This window comes from Macaca fascicularis, chromosome 2 (assembly GCF_037993035.2).
Source record: "Macaca fascicularis isolate 582-1 chromosome 2, T2T-MFA8v1.1".
Lineage (NCBI taxonomy): Eukaryota > Metazoa > Chordata > Mammalia > Primates > Cercopithecidae > Macaca > Macaca fascicularis.
The window spans coordinates 18418350-18445436 of record NC_088376.1 but is presented as its reverse complement, the minus strand read 5'-3'; the positions used below and the strand labels follow the sequence as shown (position 1 = coordinate 18445436).

General features: G+C 39.0%; 1 protein-coding gene, 1 long non-coding RNA gene and 1 pseudogene across 30 annotated transcripts in view; 2 read left to right on the top strand and 1 right to left on the bottom strand.

Moving 5' to 3' along the window:
* Window positions 1-27087, top strand: part of RBMS3 (RNA binding motif single stranded interacting protein 3) — a 1486333-nt gene that overhangs the window by 1440635 nt on the left and 18611 nt on the right. For 14 of the 28 annotated variants that reach the window (XM_074030865.1, XM_005545572.5, XM_005545568.5 and 11 more), the window contains 2 exons: window positions 6948-7028; window positions 10109-10236. In XM_074030865.1, the coding sequence (XP_073886966.1) occupies window positions 6948-7028; window positions 10109-10236 (209 nt within the window). Of the gene's footprint in view, window positions 1-3601; window positions 3764-6947; window positions 7029-10108; window positions 10241-27087 lie in introns of those variants that run through there. The other 14 variants (XM_074030862.1, XM_074030858.1, XM_074030861.1 and 11 more) reach the window with 3 other exon arrangements.
* The window catches only part of LOC135969607 (uncharacterized), a 94917-nt gene continuing 75243 nt past the window's right edge, over window positions 7414-27087 (bottom strand). Inside the window, exons 3-6 of one of the 2 annotated variants that reach the window (XR_010584899.2) lie at window positions 15657-15719; window positions 14492-14527; window positions 9418-9488; window positions 7414-7551 (exon numbers count right to left, since the gene is read on the bottom strand). This is a non-coding gene — a long non-coding RNA (uncharacterized lncRNA). The remainder of the gene's footprint in view (window positions 7552-9417; window positions 9489-14491; window positions 14528-15656; window positions 15720-27087) is intronic. The other variant, XR_012430624.1, reaches the window with a different exon arrangement.
* LOC107128778 (uncharacterized) lies at window positions 8094-8953 on the top strand (annotated as a pseudogene).

Genomic DNA, 27087 nt, shown 5'->3' with positions numbered 1-27087 from the left:
AGTGGTTTGTAGTTTTCCTTGAAGTGGTCCTGCACATCCCTTGTAAGTTGTATTCCTAAGTACTTTATTCTCTTTGTAGCAATTGTGAATGGAAGTTCACTCATGATTTGGCTCTCTTGTCTGTCTATTATTGGTGTATAGAAATGCTTGTGATAGTTGCACATCGATTTTGTATCCTGAGACTGTGCTGAAGTTGCTCATCAGCTTAAGGATATTTTGGGCTGAGATGATGGGGTTTTCTAAATATACAATCATGTCATCTGCAAACAGAGACAATTGAACTTCCCCTCTTCCTAACTGAATGCCCTTTATTTCTTTCTCTTGCCTGATTGCCCTGACCAGAACTTCCAATACTATGTTGAATAGGAGTGGTGAGAGAGGGCATCCTTGTCTTGTGCCTGTTTTCAAAGGGAATGCTTCCAGCTTTTGCCCATTCAGTATGACATTGAGTGTGGGTTTGTCATAAATAACTATTATTTTGATATGTTCCATCAATACCTAGTTTATTGAGAGTTTTTAGCTTGAAGGGCTGTTGAATTTTGTCAAAGACCTTTTCTGCATCTATTGAGATAATCATGTGGTTTTTGTCATTGGTTCTGTTTATGTGATGGCTTACATTTATTGATTTCTGTATGTTGAACCAGCCTTGCATCCCAGGGATGAAGCTAATTTGATCGTGGTGGATAAGCTTTTTAATGTGCTGCTGGATTTGGTTTGCCAGTATTTTATTGAGGATTTTTGCATCGATGTTCATCAGGCATATTGGCCCGAAATTTTCATTTTTTTGTTGTGTCTCTGCCAGGTTTTGCTATCAGGATGATGCCGGCCTCATAAAATGAGTTAGGGAGGATTCCCTCTTTTTCTATTGTTTGGAATAGTTTCAGAAGGGATGGTATCAGCTCCTCTTTGTACCTCTGGTAGAATTCAGCTGTGAATTCATCTGGTCCTGGACCTTTTCTGTTGGTAGGCTATCAATTACTGCCTCAATTTCAGAACTTGCTGTTGGTCTATTCAGGGACTCGACTTCTTCCAGGTTTAATCTTGGGAGGGTGTATGTGTCCAGGAGTTTATCCATTTCTTCTAGATTTTCTAGTTTATTTGCATAGAGGTGTTTATGGTATTATCTGATTGTAGTTTGTATTTCCGTGGGATCAGTGGTAATATCCCCTTTATCATTTTTTATTGTGTCTATTTGATTCTTCTCTCTTCATTAGTCTGGCTAGTGGTCTATTTTGTTAATCTTTTCAAAAAAACAGTTCCCAGATTCATTGATTTTTTTGAAGGGTTTTTTGTGTCTCTATCTCTCTATCTCTTTCAGTTCTGCTGATCTTAGTTATTTCTTGTCTTCTGCTAACTTTTTAATTTGTGTGCTCTTGCTTCTTTAGTTCTTTCAATTGTGATGTTAAGGTGTCGATTTTAGATCTTTCCTGCTTTATCCTGTGGGCAGTTAGTGCTATCACTTTCCCTCTAAACACTGCTTTAGCTGTGTCCCAGAGATTCTGGTACATTGTGTCTTTTTTCTCATTGGTTCAAAGAAGTTACTTATTTCTGCCTTAATTTCATTATTTACCCAGTAGTCATTCGGGAGCAAGTTGTTCAGTTTCCATGTAGTTGTGCAGTTTTGAGTGAGTTTCTTCATCCTGAGTTCTAATTTGATTGCACTGTGGTCTGAGAGACTGTTATTACTCCCATTCTTTTGCATTTGCTGAGGAGTGTTTTACTTCCAAATATGTGGTCCATTTTAGAATAAGTGTGATGGGGTGCTGAGAAGAATGTATATTCTGTTGGATTTGGGGGGAAAGTTCTGTAGACGTCTATTAGGCCCACTTGGTCCAGAGCTGAGTTCAAGTCCTAAATATCCCTGTTAATTTTCTGTCTCGTTGATCTAATATTGACAGTGGGGTGTTAAAGTCTCCCGCCATTATGGTGTGGGAGTCTGAGTCTCTTTGTAGGTCTCTAAGAACTTGCTTTAGTAATCTGGGTGCTCATGTATTGGGTGCATATATATTTAGGAAATTAGCTCTTCTTGTTGCATTGATCCCTTTACCACTATGTAATGCCCTTGTCTTTTTTGATCTTTGTTGTTTTAAAGTCTGTTTTATCAGAGACTAGGATTGCAACCCCTGCTTTTTTTTTTTTTTTCTTTTCTTCTTTTTCTTTTTTTTTTTTTTTTTTTTGGCTTTGTTTGCTTGGTAAACATTCCTCCATCCCTTTATTTTGAGCCTGTATGTGTCTTTATATGTGAGATGGGTCTCCTGAATATAGCACGCCGATGGGTCTGACTCTTTATCCAATTTCCCACTTCATGTCTTTTAATTGGGGCATTTAGCTTATTTACATTGAAGGTTAATATTGTTATGTGTGAATTTGATCCTGTCATTATGATGCTAGCTGGTTATTTTCCTCATTAGTTGCAGTTTTTTCATAGTGTTGATGGTCTTTACAATTTGGTATGGTTTTCCATGGCTGGTGCCAGTTTTTCCTTTCCATATTTAGTGCTTCCTTCAGGAGCTCTTGTAAGGCAGACTTGATGGTGACAAAATCCCTCAGCATTTGCTTGTCCGTAAAGGATTTTATTTCTCCTTTGCTTATGAAGCTTAGTTTGGCTGGGTATGAAATTCTGGGTTGAAAATTCTTTTAAGAAGGTTGAATATTGGCCACCACTCTCTTCTGGCTTGTAGGGTTTCTTCAGAGACATCTGCTGTTAGTCTGATGGGCTTCCCTTTGTGAGTAACCAGACCTTTCTCTCTGGCTGCCCTTAACATTTTTTTCTTCATTTTAACCTTGGTGAATCTGATGAATATATGTCTTGGGGTTGCTCTTCTTCAGGAATATCATTGTGGTGTTCTCTGTATTTCCTGAATTTGAATGTTGGCCTGTCTTGCTAGGTTGGAGAAGTTGTCCTGGATAGTATCCTGAAGAGTGTTTTACAACTTCGTTCCATTCTCTCCGTCACTTTCCAGTACACCAATCAAACATTGGTCTGGTCTTTTCACATAGTCCCATATTTCTTGGAGGCTTTGTTCATTCCTTTTCATTCTTTTTTCTCTAATCTTGTCTTCATGCTTTATTTCGTTAAGTTGATCTTCAATCTCTTATATCCTTTCTTCCACTTGATCAATTTGGCTAATGATACTTGTCTATGCTTCATGAAGTTCCCGTGCTGTGTTTTTCAGCTCCATCAGGTCATTTATATTCTTTTCTAAACTGGTTATTCTAGTCAGCAATTCCTCTAGCCTTTTTTCAAGGTTCTTAGCTTCCTTTCATGGTGTTAGAATATGCTCCTTTAGCTCAGAGAAGTTTGCTATTACCCACCTTCTGAAGTCCACTTCTGTCAAGTCATCAAACTCATTCTCCGTCCTGTTTTGTTCTCTCACTGGTGCAGAGTTGTGATTCTTTGGAGAAGAAGAGGCATTCCAGCTTTTGGAATTTTCAGCCTTTTTGGAAATGGTTTTTCCTCAAATTCATGGATTTAGCTACCTTCAGTCTTTGATGCTGGTGACCTTCAGATGGGGTTTTTGTATGGACGTCCTTTTTGTTGATGTTGATGCTATTCCTTTCTGTTAGTTTTCCTTTTAACAGTCAAGCCCCTCTGCTGCAGGTCTGCTCGAGTCCCTGTTTGCCTGAGTATGACCAGCGGAGGCTGCAGAACAGCAAATATTGCTGCCTGTTCCTTCCTCTGGAAGCTTCGTCCCAGAGGGGCACCCGCCAGATGCCAGCTGGAGGTCTCCTGTATGAGGTGTCTGTCGATCCCTGTTCAGAGGTACTCCCAAGTCAGGAGGCACGGGGGTCAGGGACCCACTTGAGGAGGCAGTCTGTCCCTTAGCAGAGCTCAAGCACCATCCTGGGAGATCAGCTGCTCTCTTCAGAACCAGCAGACAGGAGTATTTAAGTCTGCTGAAACTGCACCCACAGCTGCCCATACCCACAGGTGCTCTGTCCCCTGTCCCAGGGAGATGGGAGTTTTATCTATAACCCCTAACTGGGGCTACTGCCTTTCTTTCAGAGATGCTCTGCCCAGAGAGGAGGAATCTAGAAAGGCAGTCTGGCTACAGTGACTTTGCAAAACTGCTGTGGACTCCACCCAGTTTGAACATCCCAGCAGCTTTGTTTACACTGCGAGGGGAAAACTGCCTACTCAAGCCTCAGTAATGGCAGACGTCCCTCTCCCCACCAAGCTCCAGCATCCCAAGTGAACTTCAGACTGCTGTGCTGGCAACAAGAATTTAAGCCGGTGGACCTTAGCTTGCTGGGCTCCGTGAGGGTGGCACCCTGGCTTCAGCCCCCTTTCCAGGGGAGTAAATGGTTTGTCTCGCTGGCATTCCAGGTGCCACTGGGGTATGAAAAAAAAAAAAACTGCAGCTAGCTCGGTGTCTGCCCAAATGGCTGCCCAGTTTTGTGCTCGAAACCCAGGGTCCTAGTGGTGTAGGCACCCGAGAGAATCTCCTGGTTTGCCGGTTGTGAAGACTGTGAGAAAAGCATAGTATCTGGGCCAGAATGCATGTTCCTTACAGCACAGTCCCTCAGGGCTTCCCTTGGCTAGGGGAGAGAGTTCCCCAACCCCTTATACTTCCTGGGTGAGGCGATGCCCCACCCTGCTTCAGCTCGCCTTCCTTGGGCTGCACCCACTGTCTAACCAGTCCTAGTGAGATAAGCTGGGTACCTCAGTTGAAAATACAGAAATCACCTGCCTTCTGCATTGATCTTGCTGGGAGATGCAGACGAGAGCTGTTCCTATTCATCTGTCTTTCCAGCCACCCCCAGTGCTTCTTTTTAACCATACTACCTAGGAACTACAGTGTGGCAAGGAAAGTCCAAATCATGGAATAGATACTCATGTGAACTAGTGAACATTGCTCTATACGGCCACAAGTCATGTTTCTAATGACCTCTAATTCACAGTATTTCTTCTTAGAGATAGAGAGAGTGGAGTGGGGATGGATCCCAGTAGTATTCTACAGAGGGTGCTAGTGACATCCTCTTATGCAAAGGATGTACATAACTTACTGGGCAAGTTGCAAAGTTTAGAATTACTTTAGAACAGGAAATACTCAAATAGGTGAGGGTTTATCCTTTTACTAGTATATAGTAAACCTTGGAATACCATGACCAAAGGGTAGAACATGAACCACAAATGTATCAGTTCTGAACTTAATTAAATTTGTGGTTGATAAAAATATATTCTCACTTGCTATAAAACTGCTAGATTTTTGAAATTCAATTAAACATTTTCCAGAGTATATTTCTTAATTTTAAGCAAAACTAATAAATGATACCAAAAATCAAAACACACGTTTTAGAAATACTAGTTTATCCCCTTTAAATAGGCTGCTTCTGTAAAACATGATTTCTCAGAGTTTAATCAGATGTCAGTATCAAGAAGAAGATATGTTATGCAGCATTGCTTAAATACATTGGAACACAGAAAGCTTTACTTTCAGTATAGCTAGTGTTCCAAGGAATATATTGTAAAAAGTGCTAAATTAAAGGATATTTAGAACCTATATAAGAGGCAAGTTATCTACCTGAAATGGCCAGGGAACTGTTATCTACAACATACTCTATAGAGTAATCTTGTTGAAAAGGCAGATGCCGGCTGGGCGCAGTAGGGCACGGCTGTAATCCCAGCACTCTGGGAGGCCGAGGCAGGTGGATCACTTGAGGCCAGGAGTTTGAGACCAGCTTGGCCAATATGGCAAAACCCTGTCTCTACTAAAAATACAAACGTTAACCAGGTGTGGTGGCACACACTTGCACTCCCAGCTACTTGGGAGGCTGAAGCGTGAGAATCGCTTGAACCCTGGAGGCAGAGCTTTCAGTGAGCCAAGATCACGCCACTGCACTCCAACAGCAAGAAAGAAAAGATGGACTAGTGTTCAGATGCTTTCCTTGATTCAGAATCAGTATGTCTCTTAAATACTGAATATAGTAACATACACATACACAAAACAGTAATTTAGCTTTTTCATATTTATACATGAACTTAGTATTTGATCTCAGCAAATTTAGAATAAGGAGCTTTTGATTTTCTACAAAAAATTATGAATTGAGAAACCTTGAATTCATTTGATGATTCCAGTTTTGATGTTTTGATTCCATAGGAAATTCAATTCTTGAAGAGTAGAACTTTGAATTTGCAGGGTGGATATGTGTGTTATGAATATGGGTCATACTTTATGCTTATGTAACTGAACATGTAGTTTTAGTGGGGCTCCCTTTCTTCATTGCAAAAATACAACTTATCCTCAATACACAATTTATTGACTACTACAACTTAACAAACAATGATTAGGCTTCATTATTCATCGCAATAAGAAAAATTTGGTGGATTAAAGGTATTGGAAACGAAATTTTAACAGTGATACGAGAATGAAATGGGAGAAGGGAACAATAGAGACTTCAATATTATCTGTAACACTCTTTTATATTTAAAAAAGTGATGCAAAAATGAAAAAATGACATTTGCCAGTAATGCGAATGTATCACATAGCTATTGCATTACTTTGCTTTTTTAAATTCAAAAAATAATATTACTAACAATTTATATGATCATTCATTCAACAAATACTTGTTGAGAGCCTACTGTGTGATAGGTGCTAGCAATAAAAGATAGTAAAAACGAGACATCATACCTACTCTCCTGGAGTTTGTGTTTAGATGTGAAATGTTTGAGATCTTATTTAGAATGTATAAAAGGACAAAGTGAGGAAATGGGGGTGAATTAACTCATATCGATAATTAAGAGGTAGGGCTAATGTGGGTGCTAAATTTAGTAAGAAAGGCCTTTCAATACTGAGAGGAGCTGCCTTATTTTTAGTGAAAATTGAGTTGGAAAAAAAATACACACTGGCTATGGGCCCCACAGCCAAAGCAGTCTCATGTGGTATTTAATTTGCTCACTGGTTGCAGCTCAAAGTTCACATGCATTTTTCTTTGATTCTCTCTAGTATATGACTGCTGCTGCTCCTATGCAAGGGACCTACATTCCCCAGTACACGCCTGTGCCTCCGACAGCTGTTTCTATTGAAGTAAGTCTATCTCTGTCGAATAAAGAGGTTAGAATAAATAAATCTCAGTCGCATACACTGTAGTCCCCCCATAACCGTAGGAATCCTCACTTGCAATTTTTGTGCTACTCTAACATTCAGTATATGAAAGTATAAACATTTACTTGAATGTGGTTGTGTTTTGCTTTGCACATGCAATGAGGTCATCTGCTACAGAGGCACGACGGGAGTCTCTTGATGGGAGTCTCTTTCATATTTAGAGAAAATTCTAGAAACCAAATCACAACTCCAACAATTTTAATCACAAATACTTACAAAAGGAAAAAAGTTTGCAACTATGTGAATGAACTAGTTCTTTAATGCCTTGTTCCTCAAAGAGTGGTTCCTAGACCAGCATCATTGGTATCCTTTGAGAGCTTGTTAGAAATGCAGACTTGCTGGGCATGATGGCATGCACCTGTAATCCTAGCTACTTGAGAGGCTGAGACAGGAGGATCTCTTGAGACCAGAAGTTCGAGACCAGCCTGGGTGAAACAGGGAGACCCTGTCAGAAGGAAGAAAGAAAAGAAATGTCGGCTCTTAGATACTATCCAGACCTACTGCATCTGAATTTGCATTTTAAGATGATCACTCAGTGATCCAAATGCACATTAAAAATTTGAGAGACACTGCACTAATGCACTGGTTCTCAAACTTTTCTGCACATTGAAATTATTTGGAGAGCTTTAAAAAATATTGATTCCTGGGTCTTATTCCCACAGATTATGAATTTGACTGGAGTATAGACTGAACATTTTTTTTTTTTTTTTTTTTTGAGACAGAGTCTCACTCTGTTGCCTAAGCTGGAGTACAATGGCACAATCTCAGCTCACTGCAACCTCCACCTCCCAGGTTCAAGTGATTTTCCTGCCTCAGCCTCCCAAGTAGCTGGGATTACAGGTGCCCACCACCACGCTCCACTAGTTTTTTTTGTTGTTGTTTTGTTTTTTGTATTTTTAGTAGAGACGAGGTTTCACCAGGTTGGCCAGGCTGGTCTTGAACTCCTGACCTCAGGTGATCCACCCGCCTCGGCCACCCAAAGTGCTGGGATTACAGGCATGAGCCACTGTGAACATCATATTTTTAAAATATGTACCCAAAGACTAGAAATCATTGCTCTAGGTGATGAACCTGCACAGGCTTGCAGCTTCTTACAGACAAGAAAGAAGTTGTACAACTCTTATTGCTGTGAATATCATGAATGATGATGTCAGCTTGTCCTTAATGGAAGTTTTGCTGCATTCATTCTCTCTTTCCATTGGGATAAATCTATGCCCTCTACACATCATTCTACTGGACAGAGCCATAAACCACATAGAAATGGAGAGGGTACAGAGCTATGCAGATGGTGGTAAAACAGTTAGGTATGTATATTCTTTGCTCTGGTTCTAGCCATTACTTTTTGACTGCCCTTCTTTCCCCTCTCCTGATGCACATGTGCATTATGGTCACCTGCATTCCTTCTCATCAGCTGGGAATCCTCTGCAGTTGATGTCTTTGCTACTCCATTTGTTGGCAAGCAACTGCTATGTTGGTACCACTCCACATAAAAATCCACCAAGACTCTCAATCTCTGAGATTGAGGGAGACCTTTACAGACTAAATTGGATCTTCTCAAATGTTTTCTGGTTTTGGTGTGTGACAAATGTTTGTTCATACCAAGTTAACAGGGCACTGTTATGTAGCTTAGGAAATCAAGGAGTTCCAATTGTTAAATCTTTCATGTGTTCCAGACCTATAGGTCTCAAATCTTAAACAGTTTTGTCTTTTCAGAATTTCAAGAATATATGATTAAATTCCATGTTCTTTGCTATATTTAGCTATCAAAAAGCACCTATGCCATGAGAAAATAGGCACTTTAAGTGTAAACTTCTGCCACATATTTTCATTTCTGTGTACACGAAAAACATATACTTATATATAAAATTTGACCATTTTGATGATTGAGACATTTAACAGTGTGGCTTATTGGAAACAGTCTAATTATAGTTATATTTAGGGATTAAAAAGAAATATTTCACTGAGAAAAATATAAATATACTGATACATTGCCTTGAACCAGTGATTATAAGGAAAAGCATTAATTAAAACACTTATTGAACATTTATCAATATCTATAAAGTAAAGGTAGTAGGAGGTGTCAAAAAATAAATAATAGCAAGTAGTGAATTAGGAAAGAAAATATTGAATAAATATAGAGAGAATTTTCAAATTCTAAAGAAGAAATTTAGGGAATCTCAGTGACAGATTACTTGACATCACTGCAGGTATCCAGGACTACAAATAAAACCAGGAAAATTTATCAAGATAGGTGCTCTTCTTAGGCCTAGTAACAACCAAATACAATCACCTAACAACCAAATAAAATCACCTATGCCTCTCTGGAATCCAAAATTATATTCTTGATTGTGACGAATTCCAGAAATTCACTCTTGCCAGCATCTGTGAGAAACAAAAAAATAGAAAGGGTGAAGGAAAAGCAAACCAAAATTAAGGACAAGTTTTTTTGTTGTTTTCTTAAAACTTCTTGGTGACTTTCAGTTCATATACGAGAAAACAAAGCAAAACAAAACAAATTACTGAAGAGAAAACTTACTTAATAGCATCCTTTGAAAAGATTTCCAAACTTTGATGTATATTTTTATTAAGATCAGTTTCCATTATTATCCCAAAGGATATAGACATGATACGGTAAAATATGCCAGGAAAATAATGTTTGAACATACAAGTTTTTGTAAGAATCCTGAATGAGCATAAATTATTATTTCTTGTGGATAAATGTGCAAACCTGGTTTAAAAGTTCCAAGTATAGGCAAAATTATTTTCTGACCACTTAACTACTTCAACAACTTCTAATGGCAAAGTTTCTTGGTGCCACATTAGGGTGAATTACTTAGCCCTTATCTAAATGTGCTCTCTGGGTGTCCTCTGAGTACCTATTGTGACTTCATGTAGCTGAGAGCATCTCTACTTAAGCCAAATAGAAGAGGGGTACTTACTGCCTATCTAGAGAGGGCCCTTTGCTGCAAGTAAGGCTTTTATGTTCTTATTTGCCTCCTTAGGGTGTTGTTGCTGATACCTCTCCCCAGACAGTGGCACCTTCATCCCAGGACACCAGTGGTCAGCAGCAACAGATAGCAGTGGACACATCCAACGAACATGCACCTGCATATTCTTACCAACAGTCTAAGTAAGTCTGGGCTGTGCTAAGCTCTTTTCCTTGAGATCAGCCATCTTGACATCACTCTCTCAATGTTGTATCTGTTAGCTTTTGATGAAATACAAACCATCCCAAACTTAGCAACAAGCATTTATTTAGCTCATGATTATGTGGGTTTGAAATTTGGGCTAACTTTGGGTGGATGGTTCTTCTGATCTTGAGAGGAATGAAACATCTAGGAACAGCTGCTGATTATCTATGCGTCTCTGCTTCTGGGTGTTGCTAGCTGTTGGATGTGTGATGGAAGTGACCGGGCCATATGCTTCTGATCCTCCAGCAGGCTAATTCACATGGAAATCTCAGAATTTCAAGAATAGTAAAGAACAAGCCCAAATGTACAAGCACTCTTCAATTCTGTTTATAGCTAATTTTCTTTTTTTTTTTTTTTGAGACGAGGTCTCGCTCTGTCGCCCAGGCTGGAGTGCAGTGGCTGGATCTCAGCTCACTGCAAGCTCCGCCTCCCGGGTTCACGCCATTCTCCTGCCTCAGCCTCCCGAGTAGCTGGGACTACAGGCGCCAGCCACCTCGCCTGGCTAGTTTTTTGTATTTTTTAGTAGAGACGGGGTTTCACCAGGTTCGCCAGGATGGTCTCGATCTCCTGACCTTGTGATCCGCCCGTCTCGGCCTCCCAAAGTGCTGGGATTACAGGCTTGAGCCACCGCGCCCGGCCTATAGCTAATTTTCTAATATGTCATTAGCCAAAGCAAGTCACTTGGCCAAACAGTCATTGTAGCAGTTCACTTTGAAATTGCTTGAATAGAGAGAGGCATTGCAGCCATTTAAAAAAATCTACCATATTTATTATTGGAAAAATTATACTATTCCTAACCTGAAACTGAATAGAGAGCCTGCATTTTAGTCTCGGTCTCCTTACTCTTAAATGAAGACAGCAACACTCCCCCTTGTAGGGTTGCTTTGAATACACAGTTAAATGTCCATGAAAAAGGGTATTAAGATATTAAGTAATAGAAAATATGGTCTTATTCAGGAATAAAATTGGCAAGGATTTTCAGAATTACTCTTGAAAATCCTTAAATCACCCATAATGCAAAGTACATTTGGCTTTGTGTTGAGTAAACATTTGGCAAAGTTTCGTAAAGTTTGAGGGCTGTTTATTGAAACCAAAACAATTTACAAAAGGAAAGTCTTTATACAGGTGTCTTGGCATGCAAACTATTCAACTTTGTAGATAGCAATAAAATCCCTGATCAATAGAGAATCCCTAGACAAATCCTGCCTATCTACAGAGTGCTGCTCCATTATTTAAGATAATAAATTTTCTTCTTAAAGAAAAAGTTTATTCTGATATTTGTTAAAACATTAAGAAATACTTTATTTATTAGGTTGCTACAAAAGTAATTGTGGTTTTTGCCATTAAGAACTATAGGTATTAGGCTGGGCATGGTGGCTCACACCTATAATCCCAGCACTATGTGAAGCCAAAGCGGGCGGATCATGAGGTCAGGAGATAGAGACCATCCTGGCTAACATGATGAAACCCCGTCTCTACTAAAAATACAGAAAACTTAGCTGGGCATGGTGGTAGGCACCTGTAGTCCCAGCTACTTGGTGGGGCTGAGGCAGGAGAATGGCATGAACCTGGGAGGTGGAGCTTGCAGTGAGCAGAGATCGTGCCACTGCACTCCAGCCTGGGCAACACAGTGAGACTCCATCTCAAAAAAAATAAAATTAAATTAAAAAATAGGTATTAAAATGATTGCAATAGGGGAAGAGAGAACATGCTCAATTCAGAATACAGCAAAGACACCTGGGGATTTGTAGCCAACAAGCCGAGTGAGGGGGTCAGTGAGTGGAGAATTACTAAGAGAAGACATTAAGAACAGGAGAATTACTGCTAAACTAACTTGACAGGCTTTTTGCTGAAGGCAGAGCAAGGAATGATAACATCAAATGTAGGGGATGAGAAAAGTGATCAGATATTGAGGGTGGTCATATCAACCATAGGCTATTCTCTTTAAACTGACTTAGTAAGATTCTTGCTAAAACTAGACTATAAAGAACTGACAAGAATGGGGGCAAAAGTCTATGCCTACTCAAGATGGGGACTCAGACATGCCTGACTAAAAGTTGAGCAAGAAGAGAATCTTTGTCACTTTTAAACCTCAATATACGTTGTTTATTAGATTCATCAAAGCAATTATGTGTGGTTCAGATCTAAAGTCAGCTTTACAAATTAAATTTGCTCAGAATATGACTTAACCTTACAGATATAAGGTATTACGATTGCCATTATTAATATCAATAATGACTTTCAGAAAAGATTGTTACTGAGTAAAGAGTAAAGCAGCATGTTATTAATTTACTGTGTGAATCACTTTTATGTGCAAAACTAATACTGTGGTAGACTCTGGAACTCCAGTCCAAGCATATTGAAATTTTTTTTCAGCCTGGTCAATGGGTTATATGTGAGAAAAGAAGCAGATGTTGGCTACGTGTAAAGCATAGCAAGAGACATTGGTGGGAGACGAGAAATACTGTGGATAATGGGAAATTTTATGTGACTGTTTGACTGAGCCACAGGGTGCCCAGATATTTGGCCAAACAATATTTCTGGGTATGTCTGTGAAGGTGATTTTGGATGAGATTAATATTTGAATCAGTTAAAGCAGATTTTCCTCCCCCCTGTGGAAGGCTTCTATCCAATCAGTTGAAGCCCTTAATAGAGCAAAAAGATTGAACTTCTCATGAATGAGTAAGAAGGAACTCCTGCAGCTTGACTGCTAGAGCTAGAACACTGGTCTTTTCCTGCCTTTGGACTTGAACAAAAATATTGGCTCTTCTTAGATCTTGAGCCTGCCAGCTATAGAACTAGAATTTACACCAACTCTTTCAGTTCTCAGACTCAAACTAGAATTACACTATTAACTCTCCTGGGTCTCCAGTCTGCCAACTGAAGGTCATTGCAGATCATCAGATTTCTCAGTCTTAATAATTGTGCAAGCCAGTTTATTTTTTAAAATCTCTGTATCTCTCCTCTTTCTCCCTCTCTCATATGTGTATGTATGTGTGTATATATATGTACATGCACACACATACAGTAACTTCTGAAATTGGTTTTCTGATCTGATTAGGTTTAAAACTAATGACTATTTCTAGTAGCAAAGAGAGCATTTATATTCCATGACATGATCTGGCAATGGAAATATGCAAAATATCTCAATTAGATACTCCTAATCAACCATTTATAAGAAGCAAGGAGATGGGTGACTATGTATATGACATTTTCAAACATTTTTGTGAAATTAATGAATATGATTGTCTGATTGCTCCTAATGTCACTAGACATAGTGGGGAAAGAAGAAGATGCATTCAGGGATTCAATTTTCAGCTTAAACACAGTATAAATGACTTGAAGGCTTCTATGGCTGCCTTGAAAAAGCCCTTTATTTCCTGGAGCCACATGGCTAAGATTGCTGAAAATCAAACCCAGAATCTCATCCTATGACAGGCTGAGTTACAATAGAGGTTGAACTCCTAATTTCCTGAGTATCTCCTGTTAAAGTGAAGGCATTGATTGGGAAAGAGTGGGATCTTGTAATTGTCATGGATATATGGGGGAAAAAATCTAATCAAGCTGGGGACAGTGAGTCCCTAAATATGATGAGTATTCTTTGCCAGTGGAAGAAGCCTCCCCATGCCCAGTGACAGTGGCTTCTCCACTACAATTGGGAGTGATTTTTAACCCTGCATTGCCTGAAAAAACTGGAATGGCCTCCTCTGAGTCAGTTGTCATGTAAGACAAAGCTGAGTCCTCTTAGGACTCACCTCCGCCACCCCTCTTCACTTCTAGATCTATAACTAGGCTCAAGTCTAGCAAGCCCTTAAAGGTGAGATGCAAAATATCACCTATAAGGAGGTGCACTACACTTCAGAAGAACTACTTAGATTTTTTTACTTTATATAGACAGAAATTCATGGAACATGTGTGGAAATGGATATCAAGGATGTGAGATAATAATGGAACATAACGTTGGATCAGCCCAAAGTAATTGACATGGGCTCACTAAGCGTAGATTCTGCAATTAATGTTGCAACTCAAGAAGTTATAAAGACTCTAATAGCTTAGCTTAGCTGGTTGACTAAAATTTGGGTCAAGAGATGACCCACAGTGAGCTAGTTGGAAATGCTAGCCCTACAGGAAGAGATTCAAAGGCTTAGAGAGATTTTAATATTAGAGTGGGTTTATCATTTAAGATCTACTCACCTACAGTGGGAGGGTCCAGAAGACATTTCACCACAACTGTAAGAAATACATGTGTGAGGGGAGCCTTGGCATCCTTGAATAACTCTGTAATTGCTCTTCTCTGTAGCCCAGAACTTACAGTGGGAACTATAGTCACTGAATTGGGAAACCTAAATGCAATTAGAGTGATTGGACCCTGAGTGACTGGAGCCAGGTGGCAACATTCCATCACCAAAAGTGAGGGTGGCATGGTTACTGTAGAGGACAAAAGAGTTAAAACAGCAATCAGAATTGTGTGGCTCATGCAGACTTATGACATTGGCTGGTTGATTGTGGTGTTCCTAGAAGTGAAATACATAGAAAGTCTGCCAAATTCTTATTTGGCTTATATAAGCAGAAAAGTTCCAGGTCAGGTGAATAAATGTCTAACTTGAATCATAGAGAGAGAGAGATTCATGGCATTTCAATCAATTCCCAGACTTGAGCCAGTTTACAGACCCAGAATCCATTGACTGAAAAGGAGATTGGGTTTCCTCAAAGAAAGACACTGATAAACTATCAAAGATGTATACTGTTAATTTTTCTCTCAGCCTTCCCAAAAGGGACCTATTGCCTCTGACCAAAGAAAAGAAAAAAAAAATCAGATCTTTCAGAGTCTATTGGACAACTGACATTAATTCCAAGAGACCTAAAATGGCACCATAGTGCACCAGAGTATAGACATACAGACGTCAGGTGATCAATGGAGTTTTAGCTCAGGTCCTTCTCACAGTGGATTCCATTAATCCCCAAGCCTATCTTGTGGTTGTTTCTTTAGTTCTAGAATGCTCAGTAACTTGCAGAGTCCCCACATTGGTTCCCTCACTTGCAGAATAAGGACCTTTATGGTGGAACAGGCAAAATGGAAGACACAGGAACTGCTTCTACATAGGAAAGTAGTAAACCAAATTCAATAATGCATTTCCAGAGGACTGCAAAAATTAGTGCTACTATCAAGAACTTGAAACATGCAGTGTCGCTTTCCATTATAACTCCATTTAACTTGCCCATTTAGTCTGTGCAAAAGACAGATGGAACTTAGAGAAGGACAGTAGGTTATTGTAAGCATATTGCATTAGTCTGTTTTCATGCTGCCGATAAAGACATACCCGAGACTGGGTATAAAAAAAGGATTAATTGGACTTACAGTTCCACATGGCTGGGGAGGCCTCAGAATCATGGCGGGAGGTGAAAGGCAGTTCTTATATGGCTGCAACAAGAGAAAATCAAGAAGATGTGAAAGCGGAAACCCCAGATAAAACCATCAGATCTCATGAGATCCATTCACTACCATGAGAACAGTATGGAGGAAACCACCCCCACGATTCAAATTCTCTCTCACTGGGTGCCTCCCACAACACATGGAAATTATGGAAGTACAATTCAAGATGAGATTTGGGTGGAGACAGAGAGCCAAACAGTATCACATACCCAGGTGGCGATTTCAATGACAGTGGCTGTATCAAATGTGGTTTCATTGCTTGTGCAAATTAACACACCCCTTGGAACCTGTTAGGCATGTGTTGATCTGGCACATTCCTTTGTTTCTCCATTACTGTCAATAAGACCCACCAGAAACAGTTTTCAACTTTCAAGGCCACCAATATACCTCCAATATCCTACCTCAGGAGTATATTAGCCTAGGCCGTAATTTAGTTTGCATGGATCTTGATCGTCTCTCCCTTCCACAGGATATCATACTGACCCATTATATTCATGACACTATGCTGATTAGACGTAATGAGCAAGAAGTAATAACTACTCTAGATTTATTAGTAGAGCATTTGTGTGTCTGAGATTGGTAAATAAATTCAACAAAAATTCAAGGAACTTCTGTCAGTGATTTCTAGAGGTCCAGTGTGGTAGGTTTGTGAAAATACATCCCTAAGGATGAAATATAAGTTTAATCTTGTTGCATCTAGTATCTCCTATCACCAAAAAAAGCACAATGCTGAGTGGCTTCTTTGGATTTTAGAGGCAGTATATGGGTATGTGACTCTCACTCATCTATTGAGTGACACAAAGAACTGCTAGTTTTAAATGGGACTCAGAATAAGAGAAGGTTTCACAACAGGTCCAGGCTGTGATGGAAGCTGCTCTGTCGCTTGAGTCATATAATTTAGGAGATCCAATGGTGTTTGAAGTGTCAGTTGCAAATAGGGATGCTGTTTGGAGGTTCTGACAGGCTCTTATAGGTAAACTGCAGTGAAGGCCCTTAGGATTTTGGAGCAAAGCCTTGCCATCTCTATCAATAACTACTTTCCTTTTGAGAAATAGCTCTTGGCTTGCTACTGGGCCTCAACAGAAACTGAACACTTAACTATGCACAATCAAGTTACCATGTGAACTGAGCTATGAACTGGGTGTTATCTGACTCACCAAGCCATAAAGATGGACATGGAAGTGGTATATACATGATGAGGCTTGAGCAGACCCTGAAGGCACAGAAAGCTACATGCAAAAGTGGCCCAAATATCCATGTTTCCCACTCCCGCTATCCTGCCTCTTCAGGCCTAGCTTATAGGTGGCTCTGCATGATATGCAGGTACAACCAACAGTGGGCAGCTGAGGCACTGTAGTCTCTTTCTGGGCCATTCGTGAAGGACATTGGTGAAGTGAAATCCTTTCATCGAGTAGAACTTATATCAGTGCATCTGGCTGTTCACTTTGCTTGATAGGAAAAATGGCCAGAAGTATGATTATATACTTAATGATGGGCTATATCCAAGAGTTTGATTGGATGGTCAGGGACTTGGAAAGAACGTGATTGGGAAATTGGCGACAAAGACATTTGTGGAAAAGGTATGTGAAAATCTTATGAATAATAAATAGAAGATGTTGATAGTCCATGTAAATGTCCATCATAGGATCACCTCTACAGAGAATTTTCATAATCAAGATATAAGATGAATATGTGTCTGTGAATATGAGTCAGCCTCTTTCCTCAGCCATTCCTGTCATTGTCCAATGGACTCATGAACAAAATGGCCATGGTTACGGAGATGAAGATTATGAGTGAGATGAGCAACATGGACTTTTGTTCACCAAGGAAAACCTGGCATAGGCATTGCTGAGTGCCCAATCTGCCAGCAACATATCCCTGATATGGCACCATTCCCTGAGGTGATCAGCCAGCTAACTGGTACTAGGATGATTACATTGAACTACTTCCATCATGAAAGGGGCAATATCTTATTCTTACTAGACAACAAACTGACTTTGGATGTGGAATTGCCTTTCCTATACATGTTTCTGCCAAAACTACCATCAGTGAACTTAAAGAATGCTTTATCCACCATCATGTTATTCTACATGACATTGCTTCTGATCAAGGAACTCATTTCACAGCAAATAAGGCATGGCAATGGGCTACGCTCATAGAATTCACTGATCTTGCTATGTTCCCCACCACCATGAAGCAGCTGGCTTGACGACAGTGGAATGTCCTTTTGAAGACTCAATTACAATGCTAGCTAACTGGCAATACTATGCAGGGATGGGTGAAGGATTTCTGAAAGGCTGTATGTATGTGCTTCGAATGAGTACCCAATATATACATGGTGCTGTTCTCCTATAGCCAGGTTTCATGGGTCCAGAAATTAAAAGGTAAAAATGAGAGGGGCACCACTCACTAATACCTTTAGTGACTCACCAGCAAAATTTTTGCTTCCTGTACCCATGACATTATGTTCTGCTGGCCAAGAGACCTCAGTTGCTAAGGGAGGAATGCTTCCACCAGGAGAGACAACAATAATTCTACTGAACTAGAAGTTAATACTGCCGCTCAGCCACTTTGGACTCCTCATGTTTCCAAATCAACAAGCAAATAAGGGAGTTACTGTGCTGGCTGGAGTGATTAATGCTGACTAACAAAGGGAAATTGGACTACTACTCTACCATGGAGGTAAGGAAGGGAATATCTAGAATACAGGAGATCCCTCAGTGTGTCTCTTAGTATTACCATGCCCTGTGATTAAGGTAAATGGAAAATTACAACACAATCCAAACAGGACTACTCAATCCAATGGCCTAGATTGTTCAGGAATGGAGGTTTGGGTCACCCCACCAAAGAAGCATGACCAGCTGAAGTACTTGCTGAAGGCAAAGGGAACATAGAATGGATAGTGAAAGAAGATTATTTTAAATATCAGCTATAACCAGCTACAGCAATAAAGACTGTAATTGCCATCAATATCTCCTTACCTTTTCATGAATACATTTGTGTGTGTATGTTTATATATTAACATATATATTAAGCAAATATCTTTTCTTACTCTCTTATGTATAATTGTATATTGACTTCATATCATAGTATTTAAGTATTGTTCATTTTACATCAGTATTTAAGTTACAGAATATCAAAGAGGAGAGTAAACGTCACTCAAAGACTTTACCTCTATTTCTGTGAAAGGGGTTAGTGTGTTTTCAGTCATATGTAGCATAATTGTGTCATGTTATAATGAATCACGTCCTTGTTATTGTCTTTAAAGATTAAATATGGTTTGTGAAGATGCATATGAACGCCAAGTTGACAAGAAGTTCACTTGTGATAGTTAATTTTATGTGTCAATTTGACTGGAACATGGCATACTCATATAGTCAGTCAAACATTATTTCTGGGTGTGTCTGTGAGGCTGCTTTTGGATGAGATTAACATTTGAATCAGTGGACTGAGTAAAGCAGGTGGTCCTCCCCAGTGTGGGAGGTGCTTGTCCTGTTAGGACCTGAACAGAAGGCCTGAACAGAACAAAAAGTTGAGCCTCCTCTGAATAAAAGAAAACTCCTAGCTGACTGATTAAGCGAGAACATTGGTCTTTTCCTGCCTTTGGATTTGAACTCAAACATTGGCTTTTCTTGGGTTTGAGCCTGCCAGCTCTGGGACTTGAATTCATATCGTGAGTTTTCCTGGTTCTCAGGCTGTCAGACTCAAGTGGAACTACGCTATCCATATTGGCTCTTCTGGGTCTCCGGATTGCTGACCACAGATCTTGGAGCAAAGTTTTTATAATAAGTCTCTCCTATTTGTTTCTTTAAGAAAATTCTCATGAATATACTGTTTGCCAGAAACACCTCTCCAGACTCAGTGAGTAGGTGAAACTGGCTTTGGTTGTGCCAAAACACAATAAGGAAATGAATGATTCCAGAACCAAGCTAACAGTTTAATGATGTCTGGATAAATGGGGAAAAAAAAACATTTCATTTATCCAACAATTAATGATTGAGCACCTACTATGTGACAGGCAGCATTCTAGGTGCTGGGGAAAGACTAATGAAAGAAGCCGATGCCTCCCGCACTCTCTTGGAGTTTCCTTCTAGTAGTAGACTTAGAATCAATGGATCAATCAGAAAATAATCAAAAAGAGAGCTACAAAGCAGATTATTTTAAAAGATTATTTTGATGCAAAGTGACCGCATACCTAAGATTAGGTATCAAGGGAAGCCTGTCTATATAGCCTTCAGATCTGCAAGATAATTAGAAGCTAATCATGGAGAAATTGGGAGAAAAATTATTTTAAGTAGATGAAACAGGAAGTTCAGAGGCCCTGAGGGGCCACCTGAGGCATGAATGTTCTGAACTAGAGGGGAAAGTAACAGGAGATGAGTCAAACAGGCCAGCTGTTATAGAGTCTTTGGCCCTTGGCTACTTGGCTTTGGGTCCAGTGATTATACTTTGTTATATTCTAAGTGAGCTAGGAAACTTTTGGAAGTCTTTAAAAAAACAGGAATGACATGATTTGATTTAAACATTAATGACTCTATTACCAATGGATGCTTGGTAAAGAGGAGCATGTTTCAAGGATGGATTTCGGAAATTTCAGAATGCAAATTTTTCCCCTTCTTGCAACTGTCCAGAATCTCCTTCTCTCCCTGCCTGATTAAAGAAGCTTTAGTTGCTTCCATTTGTGAACCTCCAGTGAAGTGCGTTCTTCTCACTCAAGGCTGTCCCTACTAGGTGTAAGGTACCTTTGCCTGGTCATTGTATGATGTGGTGGGGAAGCAGGTGTTTTGCCTGATCCAAAAAGAGCATCTCTGCCTCTAACAGATTCTGGTGACAGTCTCCCCATCACCTCCATACATACGCAGGTCCAACTTCACTTGTAGTACCAGCATCATGCCAGGTACTGTACTAGGAGACAGGATCCCTGCCCTCCAAGGCTTACAATCCAGTACATGATTTAGATCTACATGTGAATTATCTATATCCATATCTATATCTAGCTATCCATGTACTACAATGAAGAAAATGTAAAGAACTCTCCTCAAAAGTACTGTAGTGATAGAATGCACATCATTTTTCTTTTCTGGCTGGATAAACACTAATGGAAGTTTTGGCAACTGGATGTAGGTCTTATGGGAAAAAGCAATGTTCTAGGCAGAATAACAGTTTGACCAAAGTGCATAGATGGGAAAGCTCAGAGTATTTCTCTGAGAAATGAGACAGACTAATAGAACAGTATGAAAAGGCGGAATTGACCCAGATTCTAGTATCATGTGTCATACTGAGGTGCTTGGACAGCATTTTCTTTGTTCTAGGACTGCTATTCCTGCTGAAGTAGACAAGGCACTTGGAAGCACTGAAAATCCCCAGTCCTATTATTTCAATTATTCACACAGGAGGAGGTAAAGGTCTGAAGTATGATGGTAGTGGGTATGATGGTGAGGTAGGGAAGCCGAATAGGGAGAGACCAAAGAAAAAGAAAGAAAAAAACAAGACTTAAAAATTCCAAGCAAAACAATGAAGTTATTGATGCCATTAACAGAGGCAGATGAGCTAAAAGCCCAGGAAGGCCTGATTTTTGGAGAAAGACAAGGAATCTAATTATTGTGAATGTAACTTGGAACATAAAATATTTCAATGGTGTGACATGTGAAAAGTGTGGCATGTGAAAACCACTTACCTTGCCCTATGGACATTAAACCTGGAGAAAATTTTAACAGGTCCTACTTATATTCTCTTCTTTGATATGATACAAAGTGCTAGAAGTTTTTGACTTAAAACAACAATAGCATCACAAAATTGAATGAAACCAAATGAATAATCTAAATAAAATAAATTTGTGGATGGTAATCACTCCTGTAAATTTGTAAACAGGAATAATTAATGTGACTCTAAGTTTGTATCAATTTTAGCCACAGTAAGACATGAGATTCTTCACAATCATTCAAGGAAGACATTGGTAATTCAGCTTAGCATTTGGGTCATAAAAACTGGGTTTCTTTTCATTGATAACCATCACTGGGAAAAGTTTGAGGGATGCAAGAGCGCCCACGGAGGCACTTTGAAAATATGTAACAAGCATTGATTAGAAAGTAGCCACAACACAATTTATACAGTTTGCTCTGTATACTTGAATTCCCAGTTCTGTTTTTAGAAATAACCTGACCCTATCTTACATGAAAAATTCACTCAGGTTAGATTTGACCATTTTCTAGAGGTAGGGTGATGTTATCCTTACAGAAGCCACCAGAAAATTATTCAACGACAGTCCAATTTTGAGATCAAGCTCAAACAACGTCCTAAAGTTAGTCATATGCTACAAATTTCCCCACATTTTTAATATTTTTAAAGCTTTTTTATTGAAAATAATTATAGACAGGGTCTCACTCTGTCACCTAGTCTGAAGTGCAGCGGTGCAAGTTGTCCAATCAACCTACAAGTTGCTCACTACAACCTAGAACTCTTGGTTTCAAGTGATCCTTCCTCCTCAGCCTCCCAAGTAGCTATGATTAGGCATCGCTACTTTGCCTGATTTTTCCCCACATTTTATTGTATCCTTCCCTTTTCTTGTAAAGTGTAGAATATGTCTAAAATAATGTAACCAATCCACATTATCTTAAATACTCCAAGTTTCACAAATGGCAGCTCATTTCCAGCATCATTATGCTAATTAACACGTTACTACTTTCATCAGGCAGCCCATTTCTAACAATCATTATGTTAATTGAGATACAATAGCTTTAAGTACTTGTACAAACCTCTGGCCTTTCTCATTAAATGCTAGCTGACCTCCTGTGGGGTGTGAAATTCTGATTAGGGCAGCCAGTGTTCCTGAAAAGTAGCTTAACCCATTATACATACAATTAACATCACAATTGTCTACCCTAAAGACATTGTAAAGTACACACTTCACAACAGATGGTTTAAAGGAAGAGTTTGAGAAATATAAATGATGTGCCTATGGATTAAGGGACTATATTTGGGATATATGTTGACAAATATTTAATATTCCAAATTCCACATTTCAAGGTAAATCAAAGGACTTCACATTTTAGTATTTATGGAGTTTTCTTTCCCCCATTGTTAAAAGAGGCTACTTGAGGGATAAAAGACTACATATAGGGCATTGTGTTTACTGCTCAGGTGACAAGTACACCAAAATCTAAGAATTCATCACTATATAATTTATTCATGTAACCAAAACCACTTGTACTCCAAAAACCATTAAAATAATAATAAAAAGAGGCCAGTAATGCAAAAGGATTCCAGGTTCTAATCAGAGAAGGAGGAAATAACTGTGGTTTATTTTGGAAATTCTATGAGCATTCCAATTCCCACCCAAGTTATCCGTTTTCCTTTGTGCTATGTAGGAAACCTTAAAAATAGCTAGATCTGAAAAGTATGTCTTCAATCAAAGTTAAATTGTAATATGTGGAATCAGAAGTCCTTGGTTCAGATTCCACCTTTACCACTTCCTAGTTATCACTCAGCCCTTTGGAGCCTCATTTTACTCTTCTCTACAGTGGGAGGATTACATCAGTGTTCTCCAAAGAGTGTTAATTAGGTCTCTAGTGCTGAGGGAGGATTTGTCACTGTGCCCTGGAGTTGGGGTGGGGAAGTACTTTCTGGTCAAATTATGTTGGGATACACTGGTTTAAACTAAGTGAAATAGTTTGCTTGTTTCATTATTTTTCAAAGTCATAAAAATACTAATTGACATGACCTCCTGGAGCGTCAGATAAATACAGCAAATGTTTTACTTTCAGAAAGATTAGGGTGTGTGATGCCTTCCTCTCAGGGAATTCTAAGAGGCTTTTTAAAATTATTGTTTTAATTAAATTATATATATATTATATATAGTATATATATTATATATGTATATATATGTGTATATATATAAATATATATGTAGAGAGAGAGAGACAGACAGACAGACAGCACATGCCAGAGTCTCACTCTGTCACTCAGGCTGGAGTGTAGTGGCGTGATCTCAGCTCACTGCAACCTCCACCTCCCCGGTTCAAGCAATTTTCCTGCCTCAGCCTCCTGAGTAACTGGAATTACAGGCATACACCACCATGCCCAGCTAATTTTTGTATTTTTATTAGAGATGGGATTTTGTGATGTTAGCCAGGCTTATCTCAAACTCCTGGCCTCAAGCAATCCTCCTGCATTGGCCTCCCAAAGTGCTAGGGTTACAGGCATGAGCCACCATGCCTGGCCTCCAAGATTTTTAAAAATCAAATTAATTCTTCCTATCCATGAGCATGGAATGTTTTTTCATTTGTTGGTGTCCTCTGTTATTCTTTGAGCAGTGGTTTGTTGTTCTCCCTGAAGATATCCTTCATATCTCCTGTAAGTTGTATTCCTAGGTGTTCTATTCCCTTTGTAGCAATTGTGAATGGAAATTCGCCCATGATTTGGCTCTGTTTGCCTGTTACTGGCGTATAGGAATGCTTTTGATTTTTGCACCTTGATTTTGTATCCTGAGACTTTGCTGAAGTTGCTTATCAGCTTAAGGAGATTTTGGGCTGAGATGATGGACTTTTCTAAATATGCAATCATGTCATCTGCAAACAGAATTTGAATTCCTCTTTTCCTGATTGAATGCCCTTTATTTATTTCTCTTTCCTGATTGCTCTGGCCAGAACGTCCAATACTATGTTGAATAGGAATGGTGAGAGAGGGCATCCTTGTCTTGTGTCAGTTTTCAAAGGAAGTGCTTCCAGGTTTGCCCATTCAGAATGATACTGGGTGTGGGTATGTCATAAATAGCTCTTATTATTTTGAGATACAGTCCATTAATACCTAGTTTATTAAGAGTTTTTAGCATGAAGGGCTGTTGAACTTTGTTGAAGGCCTTTACTGCATCTATTGAAATAATCATGTGAAAATGGCCATACTGCCCAAAGTAATTTATAGATTTAATGCTATCCCCATCAAGCTACCATTGACTTTCTTCATAGAATTGGAAAAAACTACTTTAAATTTCATATGAAACCAAAAAAGAGCCCGCATAGCCAAGACAATCCTAAGCAAAAAGAACAAAGCTGGAGACATCATGCTACCTGATTTCAGACTATACTACAAGGCTACATAACCAAAATAGCATGGTACTGGTACCAAAACAGATATATAGACCAATGGAACAGAACAGAGGCCTCAGAAATAACACCACACATCTACAACCATCTGATCTTTTACAAAACTGATAAAAACAAGCATGGGGAAAGGATTCTCTATTTAATAAATGATATTGGGAAAACTGGCTAACCATATGCAAAATGCTGAAACTGGATCCCTTCCTTACACCTTATACAAAAATTAACTCAAGATGGATTAAAGACTTAAACATAAGACCTAAAACCATAAAAACTCTAGAAGAAAATCAGGTCATAGGCATGGGCAAAAACTTCATGATTAAAACACCAAAAACAATGGCAACAAAAGCCAAACTAGACAAATGGGATCTGATTAAACTAAAGAACTTCTGCATAGCACAAGAAACTATCATCAGGGTGAACAGGCAACATACAGAATGGGAGAAAATTTTTGCAATCTATCCATCTGACAAAGGTCTAATATCCCGAATCCACAAAGAACTTGAATAAATTTACCAGAAAAAACACAACCCCATCAAAAAGTGGACAAAGGATGTGAACAGACACTTCTCAAAAGAAGACATTTATGCAGCCAACAAACATAAAAAAAAGCTCATCATCACTTGTCATTAGAGAAATGCAAATCAAAACCACAGTGAGATACCATCTCACACCAGTTAGAATGGCGTTCATTAAAAAGTCAGGAAACAACAGATGCTGGAGAGGATGTGGAAAAATAGGAATGCTTTTACATTGTTGGTGGGAGTGTAAATTAGTTCAACCATTGTGGAAGACTGTGTGGTGATTCCTCAAGGATCTAGAACCAGAAATACAATTTGACCCAGCAATCCCATTGCTGGTTATATACCCAAAGGATTATAAATCATTCTACTATAAAGACACATGCACACGTATGTTTACTGTGGCACTGTTCACAATAGCAAAGACTTGGAACCAACCCAAATGCCCATCAATGATAGACTGGATAAACAAAATGTGGCACATATATACCATGGAATACTATGTAGCCATAGAAAAAGATGAGTTCATGTCCTTTGGAGGGTCATGGATGAAGCTGGAAAGCATCATTCCCAGCAAACTAACACAAGAACAGAAAACCAAACACCATGTGTTCTCATTCATAAGTGGGGGCTGAACAATGAGAACATGGACACTGGGGGGTGGGAGCATCACACACACTGGGACCTGTCAGGGGGTGGGGGGCTAGGGAAGGTATAGCATTAGGAGAAATACCTAATGTAGACGATGGGTGCTGCAAATCACCATGGCATGTATACACCTATGTAACAAACCTGTACATTCTGCACATGTACCCCAGAACTGAAAGTATAATTTAGAAAAGATAAATTAAATGATTAAAGATGTCTCACAAAGTTTCATCTACATGTTGTAATTTGGATACCTATGTAAAAGATGATATTCTTTCAAGAACAATTTTTTAAAAATATTCATGCCCTTCTTTTTGGGTACCCTAACTACTTCTTTAATTTAGCCAGTAGTGGGAATGTACTGTGACTTTTTCTACAATCGGGATCACAGAATCCCACTTTTTACATAGCATTACATGAAGCTAGTCTGTCAGGAATTATTCTGGAAAATATTGCTTCATTTGGCTATCTCTGAGACTTCCTCCTGCTCTAAAATGGATTTCTAAGATTATGGTTTGTTATGTTCCAATCTATCCACTGTGCCTATTTTTTTTGTTTTGTTTTGTTTTTTTGAGGGAGGAGGAGTGATAAGAGGATTCAAAATGCCTCTGTATTCTTAAATTCAGTGAAATTCCTACTCTACCACATTTACTCTGACTTTAAAAGGCCCTCATTTCAACGCTGGTATTGCAAGTTCTTTTTATACTTCAAATCTTCTCTGGCTACCTGAACTGCCTGAATACCAAATTTCTATACATTGTCAGTATATTAATGATGAGCAAATTATGTCCTTTACACTTGTGAATAATACAACATTTTACGTATTGTAATATATTATAATAATACATTGTGCACTGTGTTTTATAATTTGCAAATGATTTCCATACTCATTATTTCTTCACATGAATTCCTGTTTTCAAGTTGTACCCCATTTTATTTCTAAAATGTCCAACTTAACATGTTCTTGTTGCCAAAGATCCCAGCCTAAAAAAAAAATTAGAACCCTTCTATTTTTATGAATTTCAGTGCAATCCATAAGTATTATGTAAATGTGCACATTCACATTTATTCCAGGACAGAGGAGATGGG